General features: G+C 44.9%; 1 protein-coding gene across 1 annotated transcript in view; it reads left to right on the forward strand.

Annotated features, from left to right (window-relative positions):
* The window catches only part of WASHC5 (WASH complex subunit 5), a 330,547-nt gene that overhangs the window by 90,945 nt on the left and 223,544 nt on the right, over nucleotides 1-16,058 (forward strand). The window contains exons 14-15 of the mRNA XM_085604961.1: nucleotides 13,443-13,518; nucleotides 15,850-15,960. Coding sequence (XP_085461087.1) covers nucleotides 13,443-13,518; nucleotides 15,850-15,960 — 187 coding nt within the window. The remainder of the gene's footprint in view (nucleotides 1-13,442; nucleotides 13,519-15,849; nucleotides 15,961-16,058) is intronic.

Raw genomic sequence — 16,058 nt, forward strand, 5'->3', positions numbered from 1 at the left:
GAGAGTGGAGTCGAGGATGACCCCCAGGTTGCGTGCGTGGTCCGTGGGTTCCGGGGCTGCCTAGTGACGTGGGCCACCAAGACTCGTCCCAGGCTGATGGGGTGGGTCCGAGAATGAGGACCTCTGTCTTGTCTGAGTTCAGCTTCAGTCTGCTGTCCTTCATCCAGTCGGCTACGGCCTTCATTCCCCTGTGGAGGTTAGCTTTGGCGGTGTGGGGATCTTCGGTGAGGGATATGATCAGCTGGGTGTCGTCGGCGTAGGAGATGATGTTGAGGTTGTGTTGTCGTGCGACGTGGGCGAGGGGGGCCATGTAGATATTGAACAGCGTCGGGCTGAGGGAGGATCCCTGTGGGATGCCGCAGATGATCTCTGTGGTTTTGGAGCGGAAGGGTGGGAGGCGGACGCTCTGGGTTCTGCCGGAGAGGAAGGATGTGGTCCAGGCCAGGGCCTTCTCTTGGATACCGGCGTCATGGAAGCGTGCTGATAGGGTGCGGTGGCAGACCGTGTCAAAGGCTGCTGATAGGTCCAGGAGGATGAGGGCGGCTGTTTCTCCTTTGTCCATCAGGGTCCGGATGTCGTCAGTGGCGGCGATGAGGGCGGTCTCGGTGCTGTGGTTGCTGCGAAAACCAGATTGGGAAGGGTCCAGGATGTTGTTAACTTCGAGGTAGCGGGTCAGCTGTTTGTTGACAATCTTCTCGGTCACTTTTACCGGGAAAGGGAGCAGGGAGATGGGCCGGAAGTTCTTGAGGTCCTTGGGGTCCGCCTCTTGAGGTCCTTGGGGTCTGCCTTCTTGAGGTCCTTGGGGTCCGCCTCTTGAGGTCCTTGGGGTGCTTTCCAGTCTAATAACAGGCCTAGAACTACGTTGGAACTGCAGCTGTCCCTGTGCCCCCTCCTGTAGACCCAACATCCCGCAGCAGCAACGGTACAGCGATTTTGTGCGCACCACTTCTACTGGCGTAAAAAAAATGGGGGAAAATGATCCCAAGCCGTCTCAACTGCCATTTGAGAAAAAGCATCTAACCCGCGCAGGTGACATGAACTCTGAACCTGAAAATTAACCTTCCCAGGCCGGTGACAAACAAGATGAAGACCTGGGCGCCATCATCCTGGAAGTCCACTCTAATCTCAAGTCTATGGAAACCAAACTCAATGCTCTGACAGCAAGGCTTGGCATGGTAAAGCGACAAGTAAACACCCACGAATCCAGACTGGATGCCCTTGAGAATCGCGCTGAAGAAGCCCATGAGTATCAAGTTGACTCTAAAAAGCACCCCCGTAATGTGGAAAGAGTTCTCACAATAATAAAAGCTAAAAACGAAGATTTGGAAGCGCGATCTCGGCGCAACAACCTGCGCATAGCTGGCATCACGTCTATTCCAAAAATGGAGCCTTTTGTCGAGACTTTGCTCTGCGATCTCTTCCGACAGCAATTCTCCGTAGTCTTTGTGGTGGAACGCGTCCATAGTTCGCTTGGCCCCAAACCGCCTGTTGGTGGTACACCTTGGCCCATCACAGCGCGCCTACAAAACTACAGTGAAAGAGACTCGGTCTTAAAAGCAGTCGGAGAGAATGGCCCTATCACCCACCAGGGCAATGCTATATCCATATTTCCGGACTTCACTCCCACGGTACAAGCCGCACGGAAATAATTTCTGCCCGCAAAGCGCCTCCTTCAACGCACTGAAATCCCCTATGCAATGCTTTACCCGGCAAAGTTGAAGATCTCCCTCGACGGCCAAACACACTTCTTCACTGATGCCAAATCAGAGCTTAAATTCGCCAAACATATCTGCCCAGGGCGGACATTGCCCTGAACGCCCATGGAAGTGGCGGACATACTCAGCGACAATGATTGACCATGGGACCATGCTAGATGGACACATGCCGCTGTGCCTTGAGTTCACTACCCCTGCTGTTGACTTTTCGCTATATACCAGTAGCCCACGCCCTACCATTTGAACATCTATCGCTCTTGTTTGTGACCTATATTTGCCCTCCTGTGTTGATATGTACACCCGGCCACCCTTCTTCTCGTGCAGGGCAGCACGCCGGTAACCCATGCCCCCACAGGTACTGCCATTGTTATCCGTCGCAATATCGGCTGGACTACAACCGACTCGTTTGTCGATCCTGAAGGTCGATATGTACTGCTAAAAGGTACACTGCTCACCACCCCAATGACCCTAGCTGCCGTATATGGCCCTAACGTTGCTGACCTGGCCCTATTTGAAACGATATGGTCCAAGATAACCCTTCTTGGGGGTGCGATTCCAATGCTATCATAAAGGACTCCTTACATCTTGTGGGGACCTCCAGGCAACTACACCCCAAAACTACCGAAGTACTCAATTCCATAGCGCCGGACTATGGCCCAATGGATGTCTTGCGTTCATGGCATCCACACACCCGCGAGGGCACGTGCATCTCATCTTGCCATAATGCCTGGTCTCAGCTGGACTACTGGTTGGTCACACAGGATGTAGCCTCCTGGACCACTAGCAGCACGCTGTCCGATCACGCTCTGGTCCAGCTTACCTGGACTGTACCACTAACTAAGCCGCGAGCCTTCAGTTGGCAATTGCCATCGCATGCACTGCCAGACACTGTATTTAGGGAGGAGGTCCGCGAGGAACTCCTGCAATACTTTGCTATAAAGTTAAAATCTATACATTCCCCTTCCACGCTATGGGAAGCCTTCAAAACTGTTGTGCGTGGTGTCTGCATAGCCAAACAATCAGGGGTGTTAAAATCCATCCGCTCCACCCTGGAACGGATGGAGAAGGAAATACAGCAAGCGGAGACACTATACATTCAAACAAGTCACCACTATTCGCGAAAAAATGTCTGAATAGGACGACGAGGCACTCCGCTAAACAAACTTCCTGGGGAAACCTGCCAGAGCCCGCAAGTACAAGGAGGGAGATCGCCCAGGTAAAGCCTTAGCCTGCTCACTCAAACAACAACGTACTTCCGCTTATATCACCGAGCTCTTGAAAGATGATTCCAGCCCTGCACGTGGGCTGTCTGCCACCCTAGACAGAATGAGGTGATTCTACAAATCCCTCTATATCGCGACTCAGGACGGCCCTCATTCGGATCTGCACACCTATCTAGACTCCATCGAACTGATCTGGTTAAGCAACTCCCACCGCAAATATTTAAGCATGCCATTTACTGAAGAGCAAATTATCCAGGTTATTAACAGCTTACCTGGAGACAAAGTGCCTGGCCTAGACACCCTATCAGCATCATTCTATAAAACGTATGCCACCGAACTTTCCCCCATCCGCTAGAGGTGTACCAAGAATCCCTCGAAATAGGCCACCTCCCCCCAACTATGTGCAAGGCCGTGATTGTGAAAATTTTGAAGACAGATAAACCAGAAAATGAATGCGATTCTTATCGCCCGCTTTCCCCTATTAACATAGATGCGAAAATACTGGCCAAACTGATAGCCAATACATTGCAGCCGCTCCTACCCCTCCTGGGAGATCTACCTCGCATAACCTACGCACCTTTTTCTCCATCCTTCACCAACTTGACCCCAACCTCCCTGCGTTCTCTGCGTTCTTAGATGACACAAGGGCATTTGACTCCCTTGAGTGGCCATTCGTTTTCATCATACTCCTCAGGATTGGCATAAGCCCAAACTTCCTGAAACTTATTCACCTGCTTTACACTAACCCAACTGCCAAACTCAAAGTTAACGACTTGCTATCGGAACCGTTCCCCGTAGCTCGAAGCACCAGACAGGCAGTGCCCCTTGTCCCCTTTATTATTTGCGATAGCAATGGATCCTCTCGCGGGCAGGATGCGCCAACACCACACAGCCAGGGGCTAGGCCTCACAGATAGAGGTTTGATTATATCAATGTACGCAGACGACATCACACTATACATTTGCGAGCCTGAAACGAACGTCAACCCGGTGCTGCGAGAATACAGGTTAATTGGTCCAAATCGACCATCCTCGCCTTAACACCGGCCCCAATTGCATTAGACCTAGAATTTCCGCTCACCTGGGCTGTTACAGCTGTCAAATACCTTGGGATATGGCTCTCCAGGGAGCTACAGGAGATCTGGCGCATGAATTATGGTCGGCTTATCACCTGGCTGGAAAGCAAAATCTCCATTTGGGCTAAATTGCCGCTATCACTAGCTGGTAGGATAGCATGGCTAAAATGATAACCCTGCCTAAATTCCTGTATCTGTTTGCCAACATCCCCCTTCATCTCACACAGGCCTTCTTCAAACAACTACACTCCCTTTTAATTTCTCTTGTCTGGGTGGGTAAATAACCACGTATCTCTTGGGAAGTCCTGACACTGCCATTGACACTGGGAGGTCTTGGGGCACCAGAGTTTGACCTCTATGCTTTGAGCGCTCAGGCTCAATACCTCCACTATTGAGTCCACCCCATCCCATTCCAACCCCTTGTGGCAGTGGAAAAGGATGTCGCTTTTCCAGCACCGCTACCAGCCGCTATTTATTACACTTACAAAAGGCCTAACGCAGAAATCAATACAGTGGAGACTCTACGCTGGGCATGGAAGGGACTTAGACGCTGTGCAAACCTTCCATTACTATATGCCCTATCTATGCCACTAGCTCACCAACCTAGCTTCCCCCCCCCACTGCAAGACTCTGGCTCTATACAAAGAGCCCGCCCAATGGAGCTATCCATTTTCGCTGACCTGTACCCAGACAATGAATTCTTACCTCGACCATGAAATTCAGACGGAACACACACACACACACTCCTCCTGGAACTGCTACTTATCACCAATTCAAAGCTAATTGTCAGCAAATACACAGCTCATTTCCCTCTGCACCTTCACCCTTGCTTTCGTTGGAAAACATACTAACGAATCCATCGCCCAAGAATCTGATAACCTGCATTTATAATAATACACAGCATAATACCCCGATCACGACATCTAATGCGCTGGCGCAGTGGTCCTTGGAACTCGACTCACCGAAAAACAATGGGCCTTCTGTTGTGCTCAACTCAAACGCCTCTCTCCCAACTGCAAGCTGCGGTTAATACATTTCAAATACCTGTATAGGTTATACCGCACACCATTGCAACTACACAAAATGGGCTTGCGACCAGATGCTACATGCTGGCGCTGTGCGGATACACAAGCCTCCTTCCTACACTTAGCATGGCTCTGCGGCCCTATTTCACTGTTTTGGGGAAAGGTGTTCGATATCATTCACGAAGTGACTGGTTTCCAACATGCCCGCACTTCCCTAACAGTTCTCCTGGGTCACATGGCTGATGCCCCTCCTGGCGCTGGCTGCCAGTCCGCCATGATGCTCCCGGTGACCAAGCGCCGCATTGCAATACATTGGGGATCACCAAGTGCCCCCACGTCACCATGTGGATAAGGGACGTTACCGACTGCCAGGAGATGCTCTCTGCGTACTGGGATCTGATGCCCACTGCATCACGACCCAAGGATATTTGGGCCCCGTTCATAGCGTGGGAGGCTGCACGTACTGAAATAACAGCTCATACTCCGCCAACGCACATCCATCCACAACCTCATACAAACATATAGTCAGCACATCACTTCTCGCCACCCTCTCTACTCATTTAGACACTGGGTTACTATCCCAACGCGCCACAACTTTCTTGTCTATGCACTTTACCTTCATATTGCTGTACACATGAGAAGAGAATACAGTTCTTCTTCTACCTTATGTGACCTAACTTATAACCCCACTGCCTGAATGTACCTCGTGGCTGTAATGAACCGCCTGCTCCATTTGACCACGATTGTTGCAATCTGTCGCTATCATCTTGATGCTTGAATATATTTACCATGTCTCAATATTTGACTCTGCTGTGACCGCAATGTGACTTGTATGTTACCTTTTTGTTACGCTTTAAAATGCTAGATAAAAATATATATTTTTAAAACATTGACTCCCTGAAATGGGTGCGTTGCCCTCGCCGGTACACCACGTTCGTAATTTGGGTTTCATCATTGACGAACATCTATCTATGAAGCAACAAGTCACCACATATCCACCATTTGTTTTACTATTTTAAAATGGCTGTTACCTCCAGGCTGGACTACGGCAATGTTCTCTATCTGGGCTCCAATAAAGCTACAATTCAAAGACTTTAAGTGGTGCAGAATGCTGCTGCTAGACTGCTGTGTCACGTGCCTAAATCTTCCTCAGTCACGGGTTTCCTTCGTGGCCTTCATTGGCTGACGGTGGAGAACCGAATAAAATTTAAAGCCCTATGTTACATGCTTAAAATTAAAATTGGAGTGGCCCCCAAATATTTGCAAATGCTAGTTCAATGCTACCAACCCTCTCGCCTTTTGCGCTCTGCCCAGCAGATGAGGTCTTCTGTTCCGAAAAACAAAAACCCTTTCGCATGCGTTGCCGGTCCATTTCTTATTTAGGACCAACCCTGTGGAACTCGTTACCTATCTCACTACGTGAGGAAACCGTATATGGTGTATTCCGCAGAAACTTGAAGACTTGGTTCTTCAACTCTTAGATTCCTTCTTGCTTGATCTCAGCTTTCCTACCGGGCCGGCGCCGGGAAACTCCTAGTGTAGCTGTGCGCCCTACAAATTCAATTTAATAATAATAATAACCATACAGTCATACCTCCATGATTAAAAGGCAAATTAAGGAAACCAAAGATTGGTTTAAGATGACTTACAAGGTTGTGCTTTTATGATTTATATATAGAAAGCTTCTGTTTAACCGCAGCAATGACATTTAATGTAAAAAGCTAATATTTGTGATGCATTAAAGAAAGTGTGCCTTGGCGTAACCACTTTCTAGCCAGCCTGGGATCTCTGAGATTTTTGATATTGTTTTGTTTTTAGTTTGAGTCTTTTTGGCAGACCAAAAGAAAATGGAGAGGTCAGATTCTTGCCAATCCCACATTAGCAGATAAAAACATTCTCATGTGCAGTCTGCCAGTACCGTGAGAAGAAAATTAATTACTGGCCTCAGCCTGGGACCAAGAATTTTCCTTCCAACGGATAGATCTGGGGAAAAGTTGATGTAGTTTAGAAGCAGTACTCTCTGTTCAAGGTATGACTGTATTCAAAATGGTACCTCCTTACAGCCAAACTCTGCAAACTCATTCTACTGCTTCCTCAACCGATATTTGTGATCCAGAAGTCAACAAATCCTCACATTTTTATTTCCTTAGTGGTTTTTGATGGTTCAAGGCCTTGCCACTGTCCTGCATTTTTCCTGTTTTGACACTAATGTAGAGACAACAAGTCTGAAAGACTTCCAGCTTCCTTTCACAATATACCAGTGACATGTGTTACTTCTGCCTGTCTTCTCAGCAGCATAAGCCCTGGAGCAATACAGAAGGACAAAAGTGACTACATCCGGGCCTGGCATCCTTCTCTATCTCTTGGCCTCTGTCCCTACTAATCACTTAAGTTGAGATACTTTTGTACCCCATACTTCTGCTCCAGATTGGATTTTTCAGACTACCCTAAACCAAAGTATTTGAGGCATGTGAGCTGTACATCACATGCTTTGCACACTCCTGCCAACTAGTGTCGGGTCCAAATGTTTGCAAGTTGTTTTTCTTCGAAGAAGTCTTTCCATTCACAAGGTAGGTGACTCCTCCTTTCAGTGATCGTGTGTATGGGCATTGACTCCATTGTTAGATTGTTTTTTCCACCATCTGGTTTGGACGTGAATTGCTGAACTCCGGTTCGATACCATTTCTCGGGTTCCCCTCGGTGCGCAATCCACTTATCCTCGACAGTATTGTTTTCAATTGCGTATTTCCCTTCTCTGCGTATTCGATGTAATAAAAAACTCTTTTCAATCGGGATACTCGTGAAAGGCCATTGGGCCTACTTGCGTCGGTCCGCCTTGCAGTCGATGGAATGGACTCCATTCAGATTCTGCCTTCGGTGCCACGTGAAGTTCCTGTGCACCAACTTGCACGAAGTGTGCAACCGGTGCTTATCTACAGAGCAAAACGAACAAGACTGTGACACGTGTAAGTCTTTTGGCTCTAAGAAAACGGTCCACGACCGTCGGGCTTGACGTCGCGACATGCAAAGCCAACACACTGGTCCCGTTCCGGACCTCTTTGGAGAAGATTCCAAACAAGAGACCGGCGATGCACTAGGGGCTGAAAACTAACAGGTGGATCCTATATCCATCTCCGAATCCGCCTCCGATGTGGACAAAGACATCCCGCAATGTCAGAGTATCGTGAGTACCAATACTCCCTTGCCCCAAAGTCCAACTCAGCCGAAGAAAAAGGCTCTTGTCCCATCTCTGCCTTCGGGCCATGGTCGGCACCGAGAACATGTTTCCAATGTTCCACCTTCGGGCTAGGCACCAAAACCTACGTCAAACCTTCCGGCTCAGGATCATAGTCATCCACACTTGTGCACTGAGCCGAAACCTTCGGGGTCACCTCCTTCGATGCCGAAATCGTCTTCGGAATCTAAATCCTCAGCACCCAAGCAACCAGCACCGAAATCTTTGGCGCCAAAAGATAAAGATGCTTCGATACCATCGAAGGACCCCGTTTGATGTCCAGCCTCCAAAACCGGACCTGAAACAAAAGGAACTGTACATCAATATAGAGACTGGACATATTGCGACTAAATTGCCACTCAAACGCAAATCGGATTCAGAGGAAGCCTATCAGATTCCTTTAAAGAGGAAAAGTGTGGGTACTAACCCCTCTCCTTCTCCTCCTCCTCCTCCATCACCTCCTTCCCCAGAAACAAACACTTGTTAATTACCCCTACTAATTTACCACCACCATACACACATGATGATCAGGATGACGGGGATTGGGACAATGATCCTGCACCTGCATACCCCTTGAAGGATTACAATACAGATTCTACCACAGGTAACAATCCTGATCTTTACCCTACTAAACCTTCTCCACTAGATGACAACGTAAGCTATATAGAACTATTAAGCAGAGCTGTAAATTATCACGGGGTTCAATTACACAAAGAATCTCTAGAGGAGGATTTCCTTTTTGAAACACTTAGCAGTTCCCAAAGATCCACTCAAACACTCCCCATGCTCAAGGGTATGCTAAGACATGTGGATGACATATTTAGGGATCCTATTCGGGCATGTATTCTCACCCCCGGGATAGACAAAAAGTATAAATCTGCACCATCAGAGTCAGTTTACATAAAGAGCCAGTTACCCTTAGATTCATTAGTAGTTTCTAATGCCCGTAAACCGGCTAATTCTCAAATGTCAGGAGATCCTCCACTTCCGGACAAAGATTCTAAGGCGATAGATGCATCTGGGAAAAGAGTAGCATCCCCAAGCTGCTAATTTCTGGCATATTTCTAAAACCCAAGCCCTTTTAGCCAGGTACGATAGGGCGAATTGGGACGAAATTAAGCAATTGCTCCAATTCCTGCCTAATGAGCATAAGTCCAAAGCCCAAGACCTAGTGCAAGAGGGAAAGCTCATCTCTAACAATTACATTAGGTGCGCGTTAGATGCGGCTGACACTGCGGCTAGAGCTGTCAACACCAGCGTGCTACTAAGAAGGCATGCATAGCTAAGAATTTCTGGGTTTAAACCACAAGTTCAAGCTTCTATTCTTAACATGCCGTTTGACAAACACCACCTCTTTGGTCCTGTTGTAGACACGTCCTTAGAAAAGATGAAAAAGGACACCGACGTGACAAAATCTATGGGAGCCCTACAGTCCCCTTCTGGCCCTGGTTTCTTTTGGTGCTTCTTCTATCATGTGGGGTCCAGGAATACCTCCTCAGACACTGCCTCTACACCGTGCAAAAGCAACAATAAGCCTTCTGCTTCCAAGGGTTTCTTTAGAGGGTCTACAGAGGCAACAATGGCAAAGGTAGAGGTTCCAACAAATGCACCTCCCCCACCAATACCAAACGGTGACTTGCCTGCACTCCCCCCCCCCCCCCCCCCCGATCACTTAACACCTGTTGGGGGCGTCTTTCAGTCTTTCACAATTTCTACCCGTCTGGTAGTCAACAACTACACACAAATGGGTACTAGGAATTATCCGTTCTGGTTATTGCCTGGAGCTTACCAACAAGCCTCCAAACATTCCTCCATGTTCACACAAAATGTCACAAGACAATTTACACCTCATTAAACAAGAGGTTCAATCTCTCCTTTTGAAGGGAGCCTTACAGCCCGTACCACTACAATATCAGGGGTCGGGTGTATATTCCCTGTACTTTCTCATACCCAAAAAAGATGGTTCTCGCAGAACAATTTTGGACCTCAGAGAATTAAACCTTTACATACAATCAAATCGCTTTCACATGGTGACGCTTCAGCCAGTGCTCTCACTGTTACAACATGGCGCCTTTGTCTACTCTTAACTTAAAGATCGCATATTTCCACATTCCAATACATCCCGCTCATCGCAAATTTCTCAGATTTGTAGAAGCGGGGCAGCATTACCAGTTCAAGGTACTCCCATTCAGAGTCACCACTGCTCCCAGAGTCTTTACCAAATGTCTGGCAGTAGTTGCTGCTCACCTACGAAGACAACATATTCATGTCTTCCCGTATTTGGACGACTGGCTTATCAAAGCCAGTACGTACCCAAAGTGTCTCCAGCAAACTCACATAACACTGCAGTTACTGCACCAACTGGGGTTCACAGTCAATGTGTTTAAATCGCATCTTCAACCTTCCAACACTCAAAACTATCTAGGAGCCACTTTAGATACTCAAAGAGCTCTAGCCTTCCACAATGCAGCCAGAATTTGCAATATTCAGGTGCTGACACTTCAGTTACAGCCCTCTTTCTCACTACCAGCTCGAGTGTTTATGCAGCTGCTCAGAATGATGGCCTCTTGCATCATGATTGTTCCCCATACCCGGCTCCACATTCGTCCCCTATACCAGGTTTCACATTCGTCCCCTTCAGGAATGCTTAGCAAATCAGTGGAACTAGTCACAGGGTCTCTCCAAAATCACACAGTTCAAGGCTTGTGGAGTCCAAAGCAATGAGCTCTCCACATAAATCATCTGGAGCTGCTAGCAGTGTTTCTAATGCTCAAAGCCTTTCAAGTTCACCTTGTAGACAAAGCTGCTCTAGTTTGCACCGACAACATGAGAGCTATGGATTATTTACAAAAATAGGGGGGACTCACTCTCCCCAACTGTCACACCTGGCTCAAGACATTTGGAAGTGGGCCATTCACCACAAAACCTATCTCCTAGCAGAACACCTCCCAGGAGTAAACAATCAAATTGCCGATCTTCTTAGCAGATAGAGGCAGCAAATTCACAAATGGCAACTTCTCCCTCAAGTTCTCCACCCATACTTTCAAAGCTGGGGGTTTCCTCAAATAGATCTTTTCGCCACACACCAAAATGCCCAACCTTCGCCTCCAGGCAGTCAAACCCACTCTCCCAAGGCAGTGCACTATGGAAGAAATGGTCAGGGATATTTGCCTACACTTTTCTGCCTCTCCCACTCATTCCATGAGTGGTTCGGACACTCATGCAAACATCCTTCACACTGATTCTAGTAGCTCTCACATGGGTCCGTCAACCTTGGTTCACGACCCTGATGGAGCTATCAGTAGTCCCACATCAAAAACTGCATCTCACATCCAGTTTCCTCACACAGAGCCATGGAGAAATCAGACACCCAGATCCCAAATAACTCAACCTGGCGTGCTGGCTCCTGAAGTCATAGAGTTTGGTTATCTTAATCTTCCACCAGACTGTATGAACATTATTAGAGAGGCCAGAAGGCCTACTACAAGAGCTTGTTATGCAGCTAAATGGAAGTGTTTTTTTAATCTATTGTAATAATATCAATCCTCTTGATGCTGCCATACAAAATGTCATTTGTTACGCGTGCAGCGGTCAGAATTAGCATATACTTCTATCCGCCTACATCTCGCTGCAATAGCTGCGTATTTACAAAATAAGCAACTCTTATCTCTCTTTAGAGTACCCGTTATCAAAACTTTTATGGAAGGATTAAAAATAGTTATAACACCAAGACGTCCACCTGCACCAGTGTGGAATCTTAACATCGTCCTCACATATTAATGGGCCCACCGTTTGAACCCATGCATAAAAGTGAACTGCAATTTCTCTCCTGGAAAGTCGCGTTCCTCACTGCAATTACTTCACTGAGGCGAGTTGTTGAGCTGCAGACACTTACTATAGAAGAACCTTTTTTCTAGCTTCACAAAGACAAAGTTGTTCTTCATATCAACTTTAAATTTATACCTAAAGTAGTTTCTGCCTTTCATATCAACCCATCTGTTGAGTTACCTGTGTTCTTTCCTCAACCCGATTTAGTGGCAGAATGAGCTCTACACACTTAAGATGTCAGAAGAATCCTCTTATACTACATAGAAAGAACAAAGTCATTCCGTAAGACTAAACAACTTTTTGGTGCTTTTGCTCCACCTCACAAGGGCAATCCTATTTCCAAACCAGCTATTGCCAGGTGGATTGTTAAATGTATTTAGACTTGTTATACAAAAGCAAAGAGAACTTTAACAATAACCCCAAGAGCACGTTCCACTCGCAAAATAGGGGCTACTATGGCTTTCTTAGGAAACATTCCCATAGTTGACATTTGTAAGGCTGCAATATGGTCTACACCACACACCTTCACCGAGCACTATTGTGTAGATGTGTTAGCAAGCCAATGTAGGCCAGGCAGTACTTGGAAGACTTTCAGACAACTGAAACAGCTCCAGGTTAGCCACCGCTTTGGGAGAATACTGTTGTATAGTCTATGCAAAGCATGTGATCTACAGCTCACATGCCTCGAATGGATAATGTTACTTATCCAGTAAGCATCTGTTCTTGGCATGTAGAGCTGTAGATTCACATGCGCCCACCCGCCTCCCCGGGTACCCATACCTGTTGCATTTCTCTCTTACTTTATATAAATACGCATGGACATCTCTATTCTACTCTTACTAACTCCCTCTCATCCTCTGCAAGAAAACAATCTAACAATGGAGTCGGTGCACATGCGCACCATCACCGAAAGGAGGAGTCACCTACCTTGTGACTGGAAAGACTTCTTCGAAGAAAAACAACTTGCAGACATCCGGACCCAACACTAGATGGCAGGAGTATGCAAAGCATGTGAATCTACAGCTCTACATGCCAAGAACAGATGTTTACTGGGTAAGTAACATTATCCCTTCAACCGTTGCAGAGAGAAAAGTCCTTTAAATATGCATATTGTTCCAGGCCAGACCTTTAACAGCATAGCATTAGATTTTTTTAATGGTTGTGGCTATTAAGAAAGTCTTACTTTGGCGATGGAAGTATTGTGTTTTCTATTGTGTGTTGTGATCTAATACCACCTACAACTGTTTCTGTGTGCGCTAAAACCAAAGTTGTTTTACTTGTGCTGCAAAAAAAAAAATACATAGTCCTTACTTGTAACCATGCTGCTTTAAACATTTTTAGCTACACTGCCATTATGCAAGAAAGTATAAGAGCCAATCCTTCTATGGTAACCAAACTTAGAGCTACCTTCTTAAAGGTAAGTGTTCTGCATGTAAACTAAAATTATTTTGTGTTTGAAATGAAAACTATTTGTGGCCTGGTTCTTTGTTGGCAGCTCCTACATGTAATAGCTTGGTTTCTTTAATTACTTTTGAATTCAGAAACAAACTAATCTGAAGTTAGTGTACATTTTCAGAAGTAAATAAATTCATTAATTATTTACCACAGCATCATTTTCCAATTAATATGCATCATTTTAGCAGGATACATTTAATATGGTATCTGTTATAAAATATCAGTTGCATGAGTTTGTTTATATACTACCATTCGGCATACCTTCCACGGCCACATCACAAAGATAATATAACACCTGTGATTTTTGTAAATATGTACTTATTATAAGATTTATGAAATTCCCTCCAACTATGCAAGGTAGTGTCTGTAAATTATATATTTCAATGAGTATGCCTACGCTTAAAGATTAGATTCCACATTAGTAGAAAAACCTTCAGCTCCCAGTTACATTCATGAATAATTTTATATTTATCCACCTGAAAATATTGTTATAGGTGGGGAAACCCCTGGACCTACAATTTGCACTCCTAAATCATACTATTTTGGCTGTAAATGTAGGTGCACAAATGTGAAGAGCATTTCTCAGATTTGTCAATGCCTGTTGTTGAATCCACCATACTAATGTATTTTCGGCAGTCAGAGGTGGAATTTGCAGTAATAAGAATCAATAAATATTGATCTGTGATTTAAAATTTAGCATGTACACCAGCAAATTAATTTTTTCCTCAAATAATTTGTTCTTGATTGTGCAAAACTTCTGTTTTGAGTATGGCTATTTGACACCTCCTGAAGTTATTGTTGTGATTTAATATACATAAATATATTGAGTTTATTCATTGATGTTGACTGCAACAAAATCATACTCCTGTATTCTCAGCTTAGTTATGTTATTAAAGTTTTCAGTCTTGAGGCTGGTGGTAGCTTTTTGGCATAGTTAAGAAACTACCCTAGAAACATATTGCATCATCAATATAGAAAAGGCAGGTTAAAAAGCAGAAGAAGACAGCCATAACCACCAACCTGCGTATTTTCATTAACCCAAACTGCCCTTTCCGTATGCCACAATGCTTATTTTGTACCTGTTCTTAGCGTTGCCTGATTTGTAACTGGTCTCATTGCCCAAAAATGTATCTGCCTGTTTTTCTTAATAGTTTTCTATACATTTTTTTCATTACTATTGGGTCTTAAATAATCTTAACAAAAAATTTCCCTTTTGGAGATAATAATCCTTATATTGTAGGACGATATTTGATTAAACAATAATATGGGATGCGATATTTGTGACTACAGTATTCTGATAACTGCTAACATCAAAACGCTGAAGGGCAATAGTGTTTAGTGAGCCTCACTCAGATTACATGAGTTTCTTTTTCTGTGCTACCCATTGTAAATTTTCCATTAGGAACCCAAGATCATTTGCTCTGAACTTTCTTACAAAGGGTCACCCTGCAGTTGTTAGTTTATTTTTTCATTTTTTAGTCATTTAAAGTGATGTCCTAGCTAAGGTCATAAAACCAAATAAATATTTCTCTTCCCTTGGGCCAATAGATATTACGTGTTTTGTTTTTCTGTTGTAAACTACTGCAGCGTACATTTTATTTTCATATTTTGGTAAGGTTTGTAACGGAATATGCTAGTGCAGTTGAAATAGTTTACTTTGCCACTAAGTGGTATCTCTATATCTATTATACAGAGATCAGGTGGCATATCCATAATTCCTTTGAACACAAAGTGAGGTTAAAATATCTGGTACAATGCAGCCGGTTGAGTTAAATGTGTTCCCTGTCCAAGCAAAATACATTTATAATATCTGGTATAGAGACACTAGGTGACATATTCATAAGACACATGCAATTCAAGTGGAAAGCACCCACATATTTTTTAAGATTGTAGGGGGAAAGATTTGTCCAAATTGAAATGCATTTTCCAGGTGGAGAAACATAGAAAACAAATGTTCGAAAGCACATTTACACCACACTCAATGCTGTGTTTTGCCAGCCTGCGGCGGTCAGTCAACACATGTATGCATGTAAATACATTTTCATGTTTACAGATCGGGATTTTTGTGAATCCTCTTAACGTTTGAAGTCTTAGCAAAACGATGCATAGATTTCAGGATTTTCATATTTTTTGTGAGTTGGTCTGTGAATGCCTGATTGTTATGGATGTTGAAGGCTTTAAAAAAAATTATTTATATGTAACCACGTTCTTCAAGCTTTGATACTGTATTCCACCAACCATTTGACAAATGACCATGTGTTCAGTTTGAAGCAATTTCACATTTTTATTTCAGCTTGCATCAGCTCTTGACTTGCCATTGCTTCGGATCAATCAGGCAAACAGCACCGACCTTCTGAGTGTATCGCAGTATTACTCTGGGGAGTTAGTATCCTATGTCCGGAAAGTAAGTGACAACTCTTGCATTGCATACTAATCATAATAAAAAAGCTTCTTATGTTAAAATCTAAATTCATGCTTTTAACCTGGCATTCACATTTCCCT

The sequence above is a fragment of the Triturus cristatus genome, chromosome 5_1 (assembly GCF_964204655.1).
Source record: "Triturus cristatus chromosome 5_1, aTriCri1.1, whole genome shotgun sequence".
Lineage (NCBI taxonomy): Eukaryota > Metazoa > Chordata > Amphibia > Caudata > Salamandridae > Triturus > Triturus cristatus.